At 32.5% G+C, this 15359-nt stretch overlaps 1 protein-coding gene across 1 annotated transcript in view; it reads left to right on the top strand.

The window, feature by feature from the left end:
* LOC109583589 (E3 ubiquitin-protein ligase rnf213-alpha-like) overlaps positions 1–15310 on the top strand; it is a 21473-nt gene extending 6163 nt beyond the window's left edge. The window contains exons 2-52 of the mRNA XM_019999004.1: positions 783–1043; positions 1115–1546; positions 1592–1861; positions 1907–2140; positions 2186–2240; positions 2285–2428; positions 2479–2642; positions 2691–2986; positions 3032–3258; positions 3309–3539; positions 3582–3768; positions 3814–3866; positions 3914–4178; positions 4228–4308; positions 4355–4459; positions 4505–4667; positions 4717–5046; positions 5100–5680; positions 5727–5892; positions 5945–6159; positions 6213–6509; positions 6551–7404; positions 7454–7650; positions 7722–7828; positions 7873–8011; positions 8060–8243; positions 8289–8544; positions 8589–8750; positions 8808–8898; positions 8947–9112; positions 9167–9332; positions 9378–9451; positions 9498–9692; positions 9741–9893; positions 9946–10063; positions 10111–10340; positions 10383–10465; positions 10509–10642; positions 10698–10796; positions 10858–11010; positions 11061–11236; positions 11282–12772; positions 12819–12915; positions 12961–13164; positions 13211–13341; positions 13422–13906; positions 13965–14417; positions 14462–14640; positions 14692–14904; positions 14955–15139; positions 15184–15310. Of these exons, the coding sequence (XP_019854563.1) occupies positions 783–1043; positions 1115–1546; positions 1592–1861; positions 1907–2140; positions 2186–2240; positions 2285–2428; positions 2479–2642; positions 2691–2986; positions 3032–3258; positions 3309–3539; positions 3582–3768; positions 3814–3866; positions 3914–4178; positions 4228–4308; positions 4355–4459; positions 4505–4667; positions 4717–5046; positions 5100–5680; positions 5727–5892; positions 5945–6159; positions 6213–6509; positions 6551–7404; positions 7454–7650; positions 7722–7828; positions 7873–8011; positions 8060–8243; positions 8289–8544; positions 8589–8750; positions 8808–8898; positions 8947–9112; positions 9167–9332; positions 9378–9451; positions 9498–9692; positions 9741–9893; positions 9946–10063; positions 10111–10340; positions 10383–10465; positions 10509–10642; positions 10698–10796; positions 10858–11010; positions 11061–11236; positions 11282–12772; positions 12819–12915; positions 12961–13164; positions 13211–13341; positions 13422–13906; positions 13965–14417; positions 14462–14640; positions 14692–14904; positions 14955–15139; positions 15184–15310 (12059 nt within the window). The remainder of the gene's footprint in view (positions 1–782; positions 1044–1114; positions 1547–1591; positions 1862–1906; positions 2141–2185; positions 2241–2284; positions 2429–2478; positions 2643–2690; positions 2987–3031; positions 3259–3308; positions 3540–3581; positions 3769–3813; positions 3867–3913; positions 4179–4227; positions 4309–4354; positions 4460–4504; positions 4668–4716; positions 5047–5099; positions 5681–5726; positions 5893–5944; positions 6160–6212; positions 6510–6550; positions 7405–7453; positions 7651–7721; positions 7829–7872; positions 8012–8059; positions 8244–8288; positions 8545–8588; positions 8751–8807; positions 8899–8946; positions 9113–9166; positions 9333–9377; positions 9452–9497; positions 9693–9740; positions 9894–9945; positions 10064–10110; positions 10341–10382; positions 10466–10508; positions 10643–10697; positions 10797–10857; positions 11011–11060; positions 11237–11281; positions 12773–12818; positions 12916–12960; positions 13165–13210; positions 13342–13421; positions 13907–13964; positions 14418–14461; positions 14641–14691; positions 14905–14954; positions 15140–15183) is intronic.
* The last annotated feature ends 49 nt before the right edge of the window (positions 15311–15359 follow it).

Raw genomic sequence — 15359 nt, 5'->3', positions numbered from 1 at the left:
GTAGTAAAAGTAGAAATGAAGTGAAGCCAGAAGCAGAAAGAAACCAGAACAACAACAAAAGTAGGAGACTCCTAACAGAAGTAGAACTCCTAGCATGACTAGGGTATGCTCTAAAATAAAAAAAAGAACTATAAACCCTAAGCCCAACCATGAGGACTCCTAACATAACTAGGGGACTCCTAACTACATTGGAGATTCTTGTTTTGGCATTTCTTTTCATTTCTAATACCCCTTTTGGCAAGACTCCTGGTAGCTACATGCATGCTTAACTATAGATATGGACTAACACCTTTCCATAGGTTGAAGGTGTTAGGGTAACTTTCGGGGTTGTTTATAGCAGCCAGACCATTATCCAAGTGGACTACTACTGTTTACTTCGAAAATGGTTTGATCATAGATTATATATACTTGTAAGTATAATATCTATTGTCATGACTTTGTATCTTTGACCATGACCATGTCTATAGGTGTGTTTGCGTGTTTCTGCACATGTGATCTTGATCCTGAGATCCAAATCCATTTCTGTAGATTAACAATTTCCGAGTATTATAACTTTTGTTGTGTGCTAATTAAAGTAGGACATTAGTAGTCCTAAGTATTAGATTTGTGTTCAAGCTCGTGTAAAAAAATTTGAACGGAAGCAAAATAATGTGTCTGTTATTTAGAGGTTCCATTGTAGTTCAAATATTATATCCAGTTATTTTTAGACTAACATACACAAAAAAGAAACATATTTTGTACGAGAATATATGTTGTTTTACTTCAATGTCTTCACTTTTTAGATGAATTATTGCAGATGAAGCAAAAGAGAGGAGTTAAAGGTGATGAGCTTTTACATATGCAAGAAAAGTTGGCATCAAAACACAATGAAGCAACACCTCAAATTGCAGATGAACAAGAGACATCTAAAAGAAATAAGCAAGAACAGAGTGAAGACGGATCTCAAATAAAATGCAGCAAGCAGAAAGTAGAAGGAGAGCAAGGTTTGGAAAATTTAGAAGGAGAAAAGGAAGCTGCTGAATCTGCTAGATTCACAAATGCTGGTAAGGAGAATTTTATTAACAAAGAAGGGTTAAAATGATATTGCAACTTCTTGTTTTACAATTCATTTTAGATGAGTTGAGGAAAGATAAAAATGGAGATATGCAAAAGAAGTCAGAAGAATTAGCTTCTAAACCTGATCCAGGAGAAGGTCAAGAACAACAAAGGGCAAATTGCAAAGGTCAAGGTCAAGCTGAAAATCAAACATTAGAAGAAGATAAGCATGGGCAACATGAAGATGACAAAGATCAAAGTGAAGCTGCAGAAAACCAAACATTGGAAGAAGATAAGCTTGAAGATGCCAAAGGTCGAAGTGAAGCTGCAGAAAATCAAGCATCAGGACAAAATAAGCAAGGACAACATGAAGATGACAAAGGTCAAAGTGATTCTGCAGAAAACCCAACATTGGAAGAAGATAAGCTTGAAGACGCCAAAGGTCAAAGTGAAGCTGCAAAAAATCAAACATTAGAAGAAAATAAGCAAGAACAACATGAAGATAAATCTCGTAAGGAACAACCATTAAGTATAGTTATTAATGAGCATAATGTAGAAGAAAAGCTAAGTTCAGATAATTCAGAAGTGGAAGAGGATTTGTGTGACTCAGAATCAAGTCAAAATGAAAATGACGAGCTGTTAGAAAAAGAAAATAAACTTAAAAGAAAGAAAAGTAATGAATCTTCTGTAATACCAAGCAGTGAGAAGACAACATCAGCAAATCAAAAGCAATGGAAGTCAAAACGGCATGGCAGCATAGAAGAAACAGCAGCTGATGAAACAGAATTCACAGTAGTAGGAGAAGAACAAGTTCCTTTAATTTCTGGTAAGTAGAAAAATCTACTATATTATCAGAAGTGCAATGCTTTAGGAAAAAAACCTGTCTTAAGTTATCCACCGGCACTTGATGCACTCAAGAAATATTCTAAAACATTAGGAAAAAGGTGCAAAGATCTAGGTGAGCAACTTAAGGTCAATGAGAAAAAATCTTTTGATGCTTTGATGAGAAAATGGAAAAAAGACATACCAGTCCCATATACTTGGGATACCTTTTTATCTGCTTTAAGAACAATTGGTGAGACAACTGTTGCAGAAGAAATTGAAAGTAATAAAATGTTATTTTTGTGAAATTAAATAAATGTGTCTTCAGGTAAACTTGTAGGGTTTCCTGAAAAAAACTCAGCACTTATTATATCTAAGACCAGGTATTAAGGCCAGTGCTATACAATTATTTTTATTTTTGTTTTAGAGTTAATGCACAACAAGAGGAAATAAAATTTCAAGTTGTTCTGGATGTGTCTGCATGGAGTCTTGAAAAGGAAGATCAATTCAAACTTACATTGACTTCACAAGAAGTCAACAATGGGCAGCCTCTTTCTTATTCCTTTAAATGGTAAGTGATAATTAACAGGTCATTATTATTGCTAAATTTAAATCTCACAGTGATCTTCAATTTGGAAATGTCAGGCTCTATAGCTGTACATTGTTTATTCCTGATGCATGCATGTGGAATGCACAATATTTTCGCTACAAATATGTAGTAATTTTGAAAAATGGTGAAACACAATTTGAAAACTTAGATTATTCTTATAGAGTTTTAAAGAAAGGTAACTACTAAAAATTATATTCAATGACATTTACAATTTAATTTAAAGGTGCCCATATTCAATATGATGCAGAAATAAAACCAAGTGCTAGTAATTTTGTTTACAAGTTTTTTACAAAAAAACCATATTCTGAAGCTGTTTCAAATGCTCTTTCTCTCTACATTGATTGGGCTATTATAGAAGGATGGATATGTATTAATTCTGATGCAGTTGAGGCAGATATTAGTGAAAATACAAAAAAAATTTCACAAATTTTCAACAATTTATGCCATCCTCTTGGTTTCTTAAAAGGGAAAGTGACACAACTTTATGAAGAACAATCAGTTTCTTCCAGTGCATTTAAGGTATGAAACTCCTAGTTATATGCTTATATTATAATCTAATATTAGATTTTGCTGGAAAAATTATCATCCCATTTAAAAGGAAGCAATAATTTGGATAAGTTTCTTAGTGGTCTGATAGTTGTTGATTTACTTTTTTTTTTGAATTTCTTTTCTGAAAGAAATTTTCACACTGATGAAAATTTTAGTAAAAATTTGGCAAAAAGCCTTCATCTTCCTGAATCTGAATTCCCTAAAGGCACTTCAATACTTTCTAAGTTTAGTCCTGAATTTAGGTATAACAATGCCATTATTCTTAAAGTGCATGAATTAATTATATTTTTAGGAATAATATAATTTGCCCAGTTGTTATTAGCTTGTGCAATAGTTTCATATTAAAGAAAGGTCATGAATGGATTGGCATTTTACCTTTACTTCATGCCATCAAACTTTATGGATTTAGTTTTGGAAAGCCATACAAACTGTTCAACGCTACTGATAAGGTGAAAGGAATATGCGATTTCAAGAATGTGTTTTGTGGCATTCAAGTAAAGGATTTTTACCCAAATGAATCGAGGTAGATATATGTATTTAGTTCATTGTATTTTTATTTCAACAGGTTTGCGTTGAGTATAATTCAACCGTATTTTAAACATGATTGGTTAATGTCTCGAGCATTTGTACTGCTTTGCCCATATAAAGATATGTTTATTTATAGTCGAGATTATCCTGAAATGGTGCCACTCATTTGCTGGAAAGTTGGATATATATGTCTTGATGAAATTGCTTTTACAGAAAATGATGAAGTAATAACAAAAATAAGGCATACTAGTTAAAAATTTTTTTGATAGATTGAGGAGCTTACTAGAGGACTTCAGTGTTTGATTAATCCTTTAAGACAATTGTAAAATTCTTATTTATACCAATTATAAATTTGTTAATATTTTTTAGAGATTGTTCCAAAGAAGAGATAAAACTTTGTTTTAAAGGGGCCAACAAAATTGTCCGCAAATTCGTAAATGAAAGTATCGCGGACTCCACTCTATTCAGAGCTTCAGTTCAACTCTTCCTTACTGTACTTGATAAATTTCAAGCGCTAGATGATCAGGGTTTTTTGGAAACATCAATGAAACAGTTGAGTGGATTAATATTTAGGTGGATGGAGATAGCCCATGGACAGAATTTACTTCTAGGAGAAATTATGCTAGAACTTGGTGTAAGAAATAGTTATCATTAATAAATATTTTTATTTGTTTTGATTGTAGGATTGGAGTAGTATTTATTCATTTTCCCAGAAAAATTTTATTACAACATGCAATTCAGTGCTATCTCAGCGTTTGAGTAAAGTAAGTTAGTATATCTTATGTGAAAGCTAATATATAGTTTTTGCAGATTGATATTGAAAAAAAGACAAATATTTTATCCACCAGTGACTTGCATCCAGAGGTTACGTCTGCATTACTAAATAGCATCTTACAATCTGTAAAAGATATTGAAGTTGGTTTGGTCATTCATTGCTTTACATATTATTTTTTTTACTAGGATAAAGAGTCATCCGAAGTTTTAGCTTCTCTTAAAGGAGGCTCACCCACTGAAGTCAGTCAAATTTTAGGAGCTATACTTTCATCAATGTACCCAACGTTCATTGTTTCTTTTGCATCATTATTTACAACTTCATGGGTAATTACAATGGAGATATATTATGGTAGATGTGCATTAATATAAATTCTTGATATTTGTGTACTAATTTTTAGAAACTATTCTTGTTAGTACTGGACCTCTTTCAACTCAGGAGGAACAGATTGGCCGTTCTTTGTGTGAACAGGCCAGAAATTATCTTCATAATTTTTTTAAAGATTTAGCATCCCGACAGATAACGCCCAGTCAAATAGAAGATATTCAAAATGCAGGAGAGATTCCCAAAACACTTGAAATAGTCAAGGATTTTCTTTTATTGAGGATGTTTAGTGATTTTAAAGTAACAGCAAAAGAACTTGAGAAAGAAATAAGATCTTACAAGTCCTTTACAGAAAGAAACAAAAAATTACAACATTTTGCTCATACTTTCAGTGAATTTTCTGAAGGTTTGTCAGTTTATCAATTTTATTAGATATAATTATGTTTTTTTTCACAACAGAAGAGGCAACAAGAATAAAGCAAGAATTGAAAAATGATTATACCAGGACTCCTGTTAACTTACTTTGGCAATACATTGGAGATGAAGTAACATATAAATTTTGCCACATTGATATACCTCAAGAAGTCATTGAAGAAGTGTTTCGTTTAACTAATCATGAAGAGATATCTTCAAAAGTTTTTGCTAAAGTGTTTCTTAAGTGGAAGGGTGAATACCTTTTAAAACACAAAAATTCCACTTCAAATTTCAAAGATGCAGTAGAGGAGTTGTGGAGGCCAATGTTTAAAGAATTTAAAAAAGATCTGGGTCTGCTTCATAATGGATTGCAATTGCCATTAAAAAAGGTTGAGTATCTTTTTAATGACATATCAGACAAAGTGACACTAAATAAAGAATTAAAGAAGTGGTGTTGTGCTGTTAATGAGCCTGATGAAAACTGGATTAGAGATGCTGCCCAAAAAATTTTAGATTATCAAGAGTTGTGCCGGTACTCATATTCTGCTCAAACATTGATGCAGCTAAAAAAAACTTTAGGGTTGACTGGAGACTTCAATGCTATAGAAGCATTATTGCCTAAAGAGGTAAAAAACACCAGATTAATAATTAGAACAAATATTCTACCATTAGGGTCTTGAAAATGCTGATGATGTCACTCTTGCAACTGTTGAGAGTACTGCAGCTGAAACAGCTGATATTCTTAAAGATATTGCTGATGTTCCACATCGCAGAGCTTGTCTAGAGACTTTTTGTTCTTGCATGAGCTTAGTAGAATGGGTCAGGAGTGTAGCATTAAGTAAGTATGGCTAAATTGTAACTTAACTTCATTTGTGGCTATATTTTTATAGATCTTGGTCAATTACAGAATGTTGTTCAAGTTGCTAATCAAACTATGGATGGCGATTTGGTAAAGCAACTTCTACAAGACCTTCTAAAATTTGGAAGTGCATTTGCTCCTTTGATTTATGAAGTTGATCAAAAAGAAAGCTGTGAAGCCTTAATCAACCGTTGTAAAGCCATGTGGCCATTAATTGATGAACGCCAAAACTTAATGAAAATAACAGTAAACATACTAATGATTAATGTGTTGGTTAAATCTAATATTTCATTTTATAGGCTTCTTGTACTGCTCGACTTGGAGAGTTGAAAAGAGTGGAGGAATCGCTATCTGATTTTCAAAAAAGTAACGTAGAGCAAATGGATTCCATTAACACAAGAGGAATCTACTACATTGAAGCTATTCCAGGAAGAATTATTCATTCTCCTGATGATGCAGTTTGTTTGAGAATGAGATTGGCTCAGGATCAAACAGAGCAGCAAAAAATCTTTCGACTAGATGACCTTAGAGAATTGCAAAGCAAATTAGTTTTGGTTGCTGCCGAAAATGCTGATAAAGTCAATAAATTTATTGAGGTTAGTTCAGATTGATATCTATTGCTCTAATTTTTGTTTAGACACTTTCAAAAATTGAAGGAATAGCTCTTTTATTGATACAACTACAAGAAGCTGGCCTGATGGATTACACTCATTTTCATTTAGTGTGTGGATGTAGTGAGTACAAAAAATCTGATTTCGATGCAACAATTGATTCAATGGATAAAGATTTAAAAAATTGGCAGAAAAGTGTTGAAAAATACAGAAAGCAATACCCTCATTTAAACTACTACACATCTCAGCAGTTGTTGGATCTTCGAAAAGAACTTGGAAAATTAAAAAAGAATCCAGAATCTGTAGCATCTCATTCATTAAAGCAGCTGCTGCTATCAGTCACTCCAAATCCATCTAATGACCACATTTTGTCATCTTTACATAATGCAGTCAAAACGATGAATAAAAATATGACACCATTAGGAATGCCAGCTCAGAATAGAAATATTTTTGCTAATAAATCTGCACTACCTGCATTTGATCTTGGTTCACTAAGTGATGAAAGAAAAGAAGTATTAAAAGCCCTACGTGATGATTATGAATTCAAAATCTCTTTAATATTGGCTGCTTTCTCAGAATTGGAAGAAGATGCTGATGAAGATGAAGTACGTGAATGGTGCGAAGAAAATGAACATAAATATAAAGATGAAGAAGATGTTGAACTATCAACAATAATGAATGTGGACACTGATGAGGAAGATGCAATAAGTGAAGATAACCCTTTGGTATTGGAGCTCCTTGAGGAAGAATATAGCTTAGAAATTGCTATTGAAGCAGTTCGAAAAGCAAAACAAAATCTTCAAATAGCAAGAGAAATTGCCTCTGATCTACATGTGGGAAGGTATACTGAAGCTAATCCCACAAATAATGAGCATGAATGGTAAAATATTAAAATTAATAAACTTTTTGCACAAAAATTTTTATTATAGGAGTGCTACTAAATATTCTCAGGTTCCCTTATCTGTAAAAATGGAGGTAGAAAAAGGAGAATACCTAGACTTTGTTGAACTTGGAGAATTTCTTAAAGAATTGGCATATCAAGAGGTTTCTGTAAGCTTTGAAAAGAGGCATGTACATAGCACATTGGTGGAAGAAGGAAAAATAAATTTACTTGCTATTGATGCAGGTATGTTATGCATTTTATAATATGGTAATAATTATTTTTCATTTACTTCCACAATTGTACATTAATTTCAGCATCTACATGGAAAGCACTTTTATTTCTGTATATGGCTGATCAAAAAAAGCCTCTACCCACACATGAAGAAGTTCTGATATGCACTAGAGATACCACAGTTGAAGAAGTAAATTTATCACATTAACAGATAAGATTTAAAATCATGCATAGGTAACTTTATTATGGCATCGTGCAGTCAATGATGAAGAAAAGAAGAGATTATTTTGCCTTGTTAATGCTGACCAGCTACCATTTAGTGTTTCTGAGAAGGCACTAGATAATCTAGAAGTAATAATACAAGGATCAAAAAGTATTTTTATAGCATATTACTAATATTAAGATATTATAATTTTTAAAGATTTTAGAATTGTTGTACTGATCAATGCAAAAGACCAAGCTAGAAATCATTTGGCATCAAGATTGAGTCTTTACTTAAGAAAATTTCCAAAATTGCCATCTGATGATGATATAGCCAAGTACATTTCTGCTCATATTGATCTACAAGTATCAAGTGATATTAAAGCATCATCTGATCAAGAAAGGTTAGGTATAATAACAATATTCTTTATTGTTGCGTAAATTAATAGACAAACTTTGATATCATTGAATAAAAATGTTCATATTGTTGCATCAAGATGTACTGGTATGGGGAAAACTCTTCGTGTGAAAAGAATGGCTGAAATGATCACTACCATTAACAGTTCCGAAAAACCAAGTTATGTTAATGTTCCTATCCATGGTCCTGAAGTTTCAGTCCGTCATGTCCTGGAATTGATGGAAGAATGCAAACAAGATCCTACTGATGCTTATCCACAACTGATACACTTCAACATAGCACAAGATGTAATTTTTTACATTTTATATTTTTATTTCTTTTTATTTAATAGATGATTGAACAAATTGACTGGCTATTGTTTAAAATTATCGTACTAGGAGGATTGGATGATGAGCATGGTAACATTTGGAGAAGAGTAGAAAAACAAGTTTGTGTTGTAGAGTGCACTTTAACCAAGTTAGATTTAGAAAGTTCAGACGATATGCCATCAGAAGTTAGTAAAATAATTTTTGATAGATTTATACTTTAATTCAATTTTTTGTTACAATAGGAAGTTTTACCCAGTGTATACTCCTTGTTGTCATATTTTCCTCAAACTATCTGTGAATTGCCTAACAAAGTGCAAGATAATCCAAAATCAAGTATAATATTACCTTGCAAGTGTCACCTTAATAAATTCATTTTAATAGATTTGTTTGTTTCGATGGATGAACATGTATTTAAGGAGGAAAGTGTACAGCGTGTTTATCAGTACTTAAGAAGAATGAAAGCTAATCAGGATTTGGATCAGTTTAAATTGACACATTTAAAAAAACCTGAAGGGACAGGAAAGGAGTGTTTAGAATGTCTATTGGAGTAAGAAACTACTATAACTGTATGCCTTAATCACTTTCTTTTATATCAATACAGATATACTTTAAGTAAATCTATTGAGCCATCATGGTCAGATATCAGAAACTTTATACAGTTCCTAAATGCACATTTGTATGATTGTGAGCAATCGCCATATTGTTCTGTTGATGATTTTAAAGGGTTTAAAAAATTTATTGTGAAATTTTCTATTTTAATGGCTAAAGTATGTACATAAATTTTGCAGAAAATTTTCATTTACTTTTTCCAGGAATTTACAGAACCTTCAATTAGTGATTCCGTCAAAAGTCAAAATGATGATATCTCTAAAAAATGGGATGCATGGTATAATTCAGAGTTTTACTAGTATTAACATATGAACTTATTTTAGCTCTCATCCATATCTGTTCTTTAACCAAGATGGATACACTATGACATTTTTGGGTCTATGGGTTGATGAGGATGGTAATTTATTAGATTACAATAATAAGCAAGTCATTGAACACAAATTCATGGACAAAACATTGAGAAATGTGTTGCATCATAATGCTGTGTGCTTTCAAGAAGACTACAGAAGCTGGGACAAGTAATTTGATTGTAAATGAAGGAAATCATATTTAACTGTGTTTACTAGGCAAAAGATGATCCTCAAATTAATCAGAGTTTTGGGTATTCCAGAAATTAAGAAAGGAAATGAACTTGACCTAGAAAAAATAGACTCAGATAGTACATATGTACTGACTGTTGATAATTTAATGAAAATGCTAGCCATACACATGAAATTCAGGTAAATGCTCCCTTCTTTTTAAGACTATGAATTACACATACATGTATCAAAGGTGTGGTATTCCTGTCATTATGATTGGTGAAACTGGATGTGGCAAAACAAGACTTTTAAGATATTTGTGTGAAATGCAAGACAAAGCATTTAAATCTAAGACATTGATATGTTTAAAGGTTTGATCAGTGTCTAGTTTACATCATTGCCGAACCAATTTATTTAGGTTCATGGTGGTATTAATGCAGATCGTATTTATTCTGAAGTTGAATCAGCTGCCAAACTAGCAATAGAAAACAAAGGAAAGTGTAACTATACTGTTTTGTTCTTTGATGAAGTCAACACTACAGAAGCACTGGGATTAATCAAAGAAGTTATATGTGACAGAACTTTGAATGGCAAAGCAGTTATTCCTGAAGAGCTCAAGTTTGCTGCTGCTTGCAACCCATATAGGATGTAAATTATTATAAAAATTAAAGGTATTTAGTATTTCTATAGACATGATGATGAAACTATAAAAAGTTTACAAAAAGCTGGACTGGGATTTTACTTAAAAGATGGAGAAAAAACTCCAAAATTAGGTTTGTCAATAAAATGTTATACCATGCATAATTCCTCAATTAGGTCAACTTCCACTACGTAAACTAGTGTATCGAGTTCTTCCTCTTCCAGAAAGCATGTATCGCTATGTTTATGACTTTGGTACTGTCACTGGAAAAACTGAAAATGAATATATTGAAAAAATAGTCAAGAATCAGGTATATTTATGAACATATGAGTGTTAATTGTTACATTCGTATACAAATACAATAGCTTTCTGGATGTAAATGCATATCCTCTCAACTTGAAGCTATCCAGACATTTGTGGAACATGTTCTTTGTGAATGTCAAGCTTTTATGAGAGAACAAAAAGTAAAAAAATTTATTTTTTTAATTGAAAAAAGTTGAAGTTATATTAAAACTTTCTACATAGAATGAGTGCAAATATGTCAGTTTAAGAGATGTTGTTCGAGCAATGATTCTTTTTAAGTGGTTTCTGGAGAAATTGTGTAGTGTTGATATCATCAAAAAGAAGCTGACAGAACAAATTCTAAATGATGAAACTATTGATCAAGATAATTACCAGGTGTTGTATTACACAATATTGCTTTTTATTACTAAGTGTGATATTAATAGGAGTTAAATGACATCACACGCGCTTTAATTTATTCTGTAAGTGTGTGCTATTATGCCAGACTTACTGATCGGGAACCTTTTCTTGAGAGAATAATTAAATGTTTTATAAATGAATATAAACTTCCAGGATCAACTGATCAAGAAAATATCTCTTTCTTTGTCAATGAAATTAACAGGTAAATAATAGTAATGTTTTATCTTTACTTGACAATTATTGTTAGAATTCAAAATGTATTCCTCATTGCTATGAATATTCCCAGTAATATTGCTCATAATGCTGCCTTACGTGAAAACATATTTATGATGGTTGTTTGTATTGAAAACAGACTGCCATTATTCATTGTTGGTAAACCAGGTAGCTCTAAGTCATTGGCAAAGTCAATAGTTAGTAATTCCATGCAAGGAAGGTACTCTTCTAATGAGCTTCTGCAACATCTAAAACAAGTTCAAATCTTTCCTTACCAATGTAATCAATTCTCTACTACCAAATCACTGATTGATGTTTTTGAGGAAGCAATGAACTTTCAAAAAAGTCAAGATACTGCTAAATTTGCTTCAGTAGTTGTTTTGGAGGAAATCGGTTTAGCAGAGGATGCTCCTGGCCTCCCACTGAAAGTATTGCATCCATATCTTGAGGATGGTACTTCTGGAGCTGATCCTTATGCAATGGATATAAAACCAGAAGAAAGAGTAGCTTTTATAGGCATTTCTAACTGGGCCCTTGATCCAGCTAAAATGAACAGAGGTATTATGGTTACTAGATGCCCACCTGAACCACAGGAACTAATTAAGAGTGCATATGGGATTGCTAACATGGTAAAAGATGATAATTTGAGAAGCGAATTGACAAAATCATTTGATGCATTAGCTGAAATGTACCAAAAGATTTGTGTCAAACAAGAAGAAGGTGAAAACAGTGACAAAGATGAAGCTCGAGAATTTTTTGGATTGAGAGATTTTTATACATTGATTAAAATGATATGCTGGAAATGCATAGACAAGGATGCACCACCAAGTTCTGAAGATTATCGACGTATTATATTGCGTAACTTCAGTGGGCACACCAAAATCGATCCGCTGGAAGAACTACCTAATCCTGACTTACTTATAGAAATGAAAGGAACGGAAAGTGAAGCTCTTGAAATTGTCAAAGAAAGTGTCCAACCACTAAAAATTCAAACCAATGAAGATTTGCCAAAGCAGGAAAATCGCTACTTATTATACATTACAGAAAATCAATCTGCTCTGCAAATTCTTCAGAATAAACTATTGACAAAAGATGAAAAGTTATTTGTGTTTTATGGTAGTAGCTTTCCAAAAGATACGGAATACACTCAAGTTTGTGTTAACATCAACAAAATCAAAGTTTGTATGGAGAAAGGTATTCCAGTTGTATTATTGAATTATGAACAAATCTACGAAAGTCTCTATGATGTCCTTAACCAGTGTTACACAGAGCTGCCTACAGGGCGCTATGTTGATCTTGGATTACGATCATACAGAATAAAATGTCGTGTTGATCCTAATTTCCGTCTCATTATTATAGCTGAAAGAGATCGTGTCTTCAAACAGTTCCCAGCAGCACTCATCAATCGTTTAGAGAAACACTTTGTAGTGTCCAATACTATTTTAACACCCCAGCAAAAGGTGCTAGCAAAAAAGATTAGAAAATGGGTAGATGAATTTGCTAATGTTGAACACAATGGAAAAAGGTTAATTAGTTTTTATAGCAATTCAATTTTTATACTGTATGCATAGATTTCTTGCATCAGATTCTTTTGTTGGTTTTCAAGAAGATACCCCATCCTCTGTTGTTCTCCATGTTAGTAATATTAAGGAACAAGATGAAAAAGAGGTATTATAATCTATATGACCAAGGAAAGCTTTTATTTTGAATTAGGTATATAATGACAGCATTGCTTTTCTCCTTCAAACAGCTTCAATTGATGCAGTAACTCGCCTGAAATCAAACAGTGCCAAATGTGATACAATGACAAAAGATTGGGCTTTTAGGGTTTTTTTTGAGGAGCAGCAACATTTTTCAATGATACAGTTCCTTTTCAGTGCCATTGAGAAATCAGGAGAAGATGGTGCTATGATACAAGTATATTGAGCACTTTGAATCTTATTTAAATCATTTATTTTTGCAGATTACAACTTTTGGGCCGCTATTGACTCAAAATTACATTGCTACACTGGCACAAGGACTTGGTATAAATAGCATCAAAATATTCCAACTTTCAGACTTTCATACTGAGATGGATTTTTCAAATGACATAAAGTAAAAATTAAAATATACAAGCTGCTGTGTCATGCTCAAATGGAATAGCTTAGCATTTTAAAACTTTTTCTTCTGTATAGAACGGTCTATGCATCAGAGTATGAAGAAAAAAAGCTACTCATTGTTCAATGTGAATATGGAGAAAAAAAGACTGATCTCATTGCTTGTGCTAGGCACCGCCTCATGGACGAAGGACAAAGAATAACTATCAGTGGTGTCACTCATGTTGTATTTATAATTCAACTACCTCGAGTAGCTGGTGGCACATCGTTTGCTTCATTTCAAGGTGGATCTTGGATTTGTACTCATATTGATGAACTGACATGCCACTCTGGAGTGAAGCAAGTTCTCCAATGTGCCATCTCTGAGCCACTACATAAATTCTTTCATATGCTTATTGAGAAGAAAGATGAAGTACCTGATGAGTTTAATGTTGGTGAGAGGGTCAGAGACAATGTTCAAGTTTCCGTGTCTATGATCATTTCTGTTGGTACATATCAGCAAATGGAATATGTAATTGAGTTATTGCTGCAGTTAATATCAAATAATTTCAATACACAAGATGGTTAGTGATTGCAATTTTTGTATGAGCATTAATGATTTTAACTATTGTATCCTTTTAGTATCAGTCAATTTTACCAGTTGCCTTCTTATGAGAATTGAAGATCTCCTTCAACAAAGAGATGATCTCCTTCCCAATCCTAACAATTGGGCTATTGATGCAGCAATGGATAGATCGAAGCTGCAAGCTAGCTTCACTCTTGTTAACTCCATCAAAAAGGCTATTGATACACAATTGCAACGTATCCTAGCATACATAATTTCATGCATCAACAAGAACAACAACTTAAATTTACTGAAAAGTGACAATGGATGCCTCAAAATTCTTTGGGTGTCTCTTTTTAGTAACTCATCATTCTTACCATTTGATTACGACACAATTGCCACAACAACAATTCCATCCATTAATATCAATGGAAGAAACTACAGCTGTAAGTTTCCATTTTCATGGGAAATAATTGATCAAGTTAATGCGGCATTTGGCACTGTTCTTCACAAAAGTGGACTCAATGAAGGTATTTATTCTAACAGCTATAACTATTAAATAATCTAAATACAGGAGACAAACAGAAAACTTTTCAAGACCTGGTTGAATCAACAACAAATCAAGCATTTGTAAAACATGTGGAAAAACTTCCTTCTGAGGATGCATTGTTGTTTTATAATTGCTATCTTCATGATTTTATTAAAAATTTAGTACTACCATTTAGTGAAGAAGCAATAGAGAGTGTTCATGAAGTAAAACAATTTAATCTTACAATGGTAAATTGGTAATTATACTTTTTACAGATATTGTTCAAAGTCTTGAGAGAAATAGTGATTATATTTGAACCTCTGGCTGCTTCAGAAGAACCTTTTCCATTGATTAATACAATAACTGCTGTTCATCTTGCCTATAGTATAATAGAGCAAGAAATATTTTGGCTAGCTGAGCTGTCTGAAGGATTGCCAGAATTGCCAAATATTTTGAAAGATAGAGAACTGTTATCCTCTGGAAAAACAGTATGCACTTTATGTATTCAGTATACTATTTTTCTAATGTTACTCTATAGGTATTTCATTTTAAAGCTGTGGAATGTGTCATTGATCAAATATTGCCTCACAAAGTTGATTGGAAAGATGATGAAGCAGTCAACTATTTCATATTAAACTTTCATTCAAGCAAAAGTGCAGTTGAAACTATCTTATACTTAAAAGGACATGATGATATTAGTACTGAGCTGCTTCTTGATTTAAGGTATGGTAAAAGATACATTCTTGTGTTATTTATACTTAATACAGGTCAAAATGGCAAGCACTAATGAGTATTGTATTATTTGCTGAGCACATTATAGCTCCACTTATGCCAAATATAACATTGACTACAAGCAAGTTCACCATATTGAAGCGTTATTCTAATGTAAGTTGACTTTAGACATAATTGTGTATAGTCTAGTATAATGCCTATATTTTTTATA

This window comes from Amphimedon queenslandica, unplaced genomic scaffold, assembly GCF_000090795.2.
Source record: "Amphimedon queenslandica unplaced genomic scaffold, v1.1 AMPQUscaffold_13295, whole genome shotgun sequence".
Classification (NCBI taxonomy): domain Eukaryota; kingdom Metazoa; phylum Porifera; class Demospongiae; order Haplosclerida; family Niphatidae; genus Amphimedon; species Amphimedon queenslandica.
The sequence above is the reverse complement of the archived record's forward strand: the minus strand, read 5'-3'. Positions and strand labels throughout refer to the sequence as shown.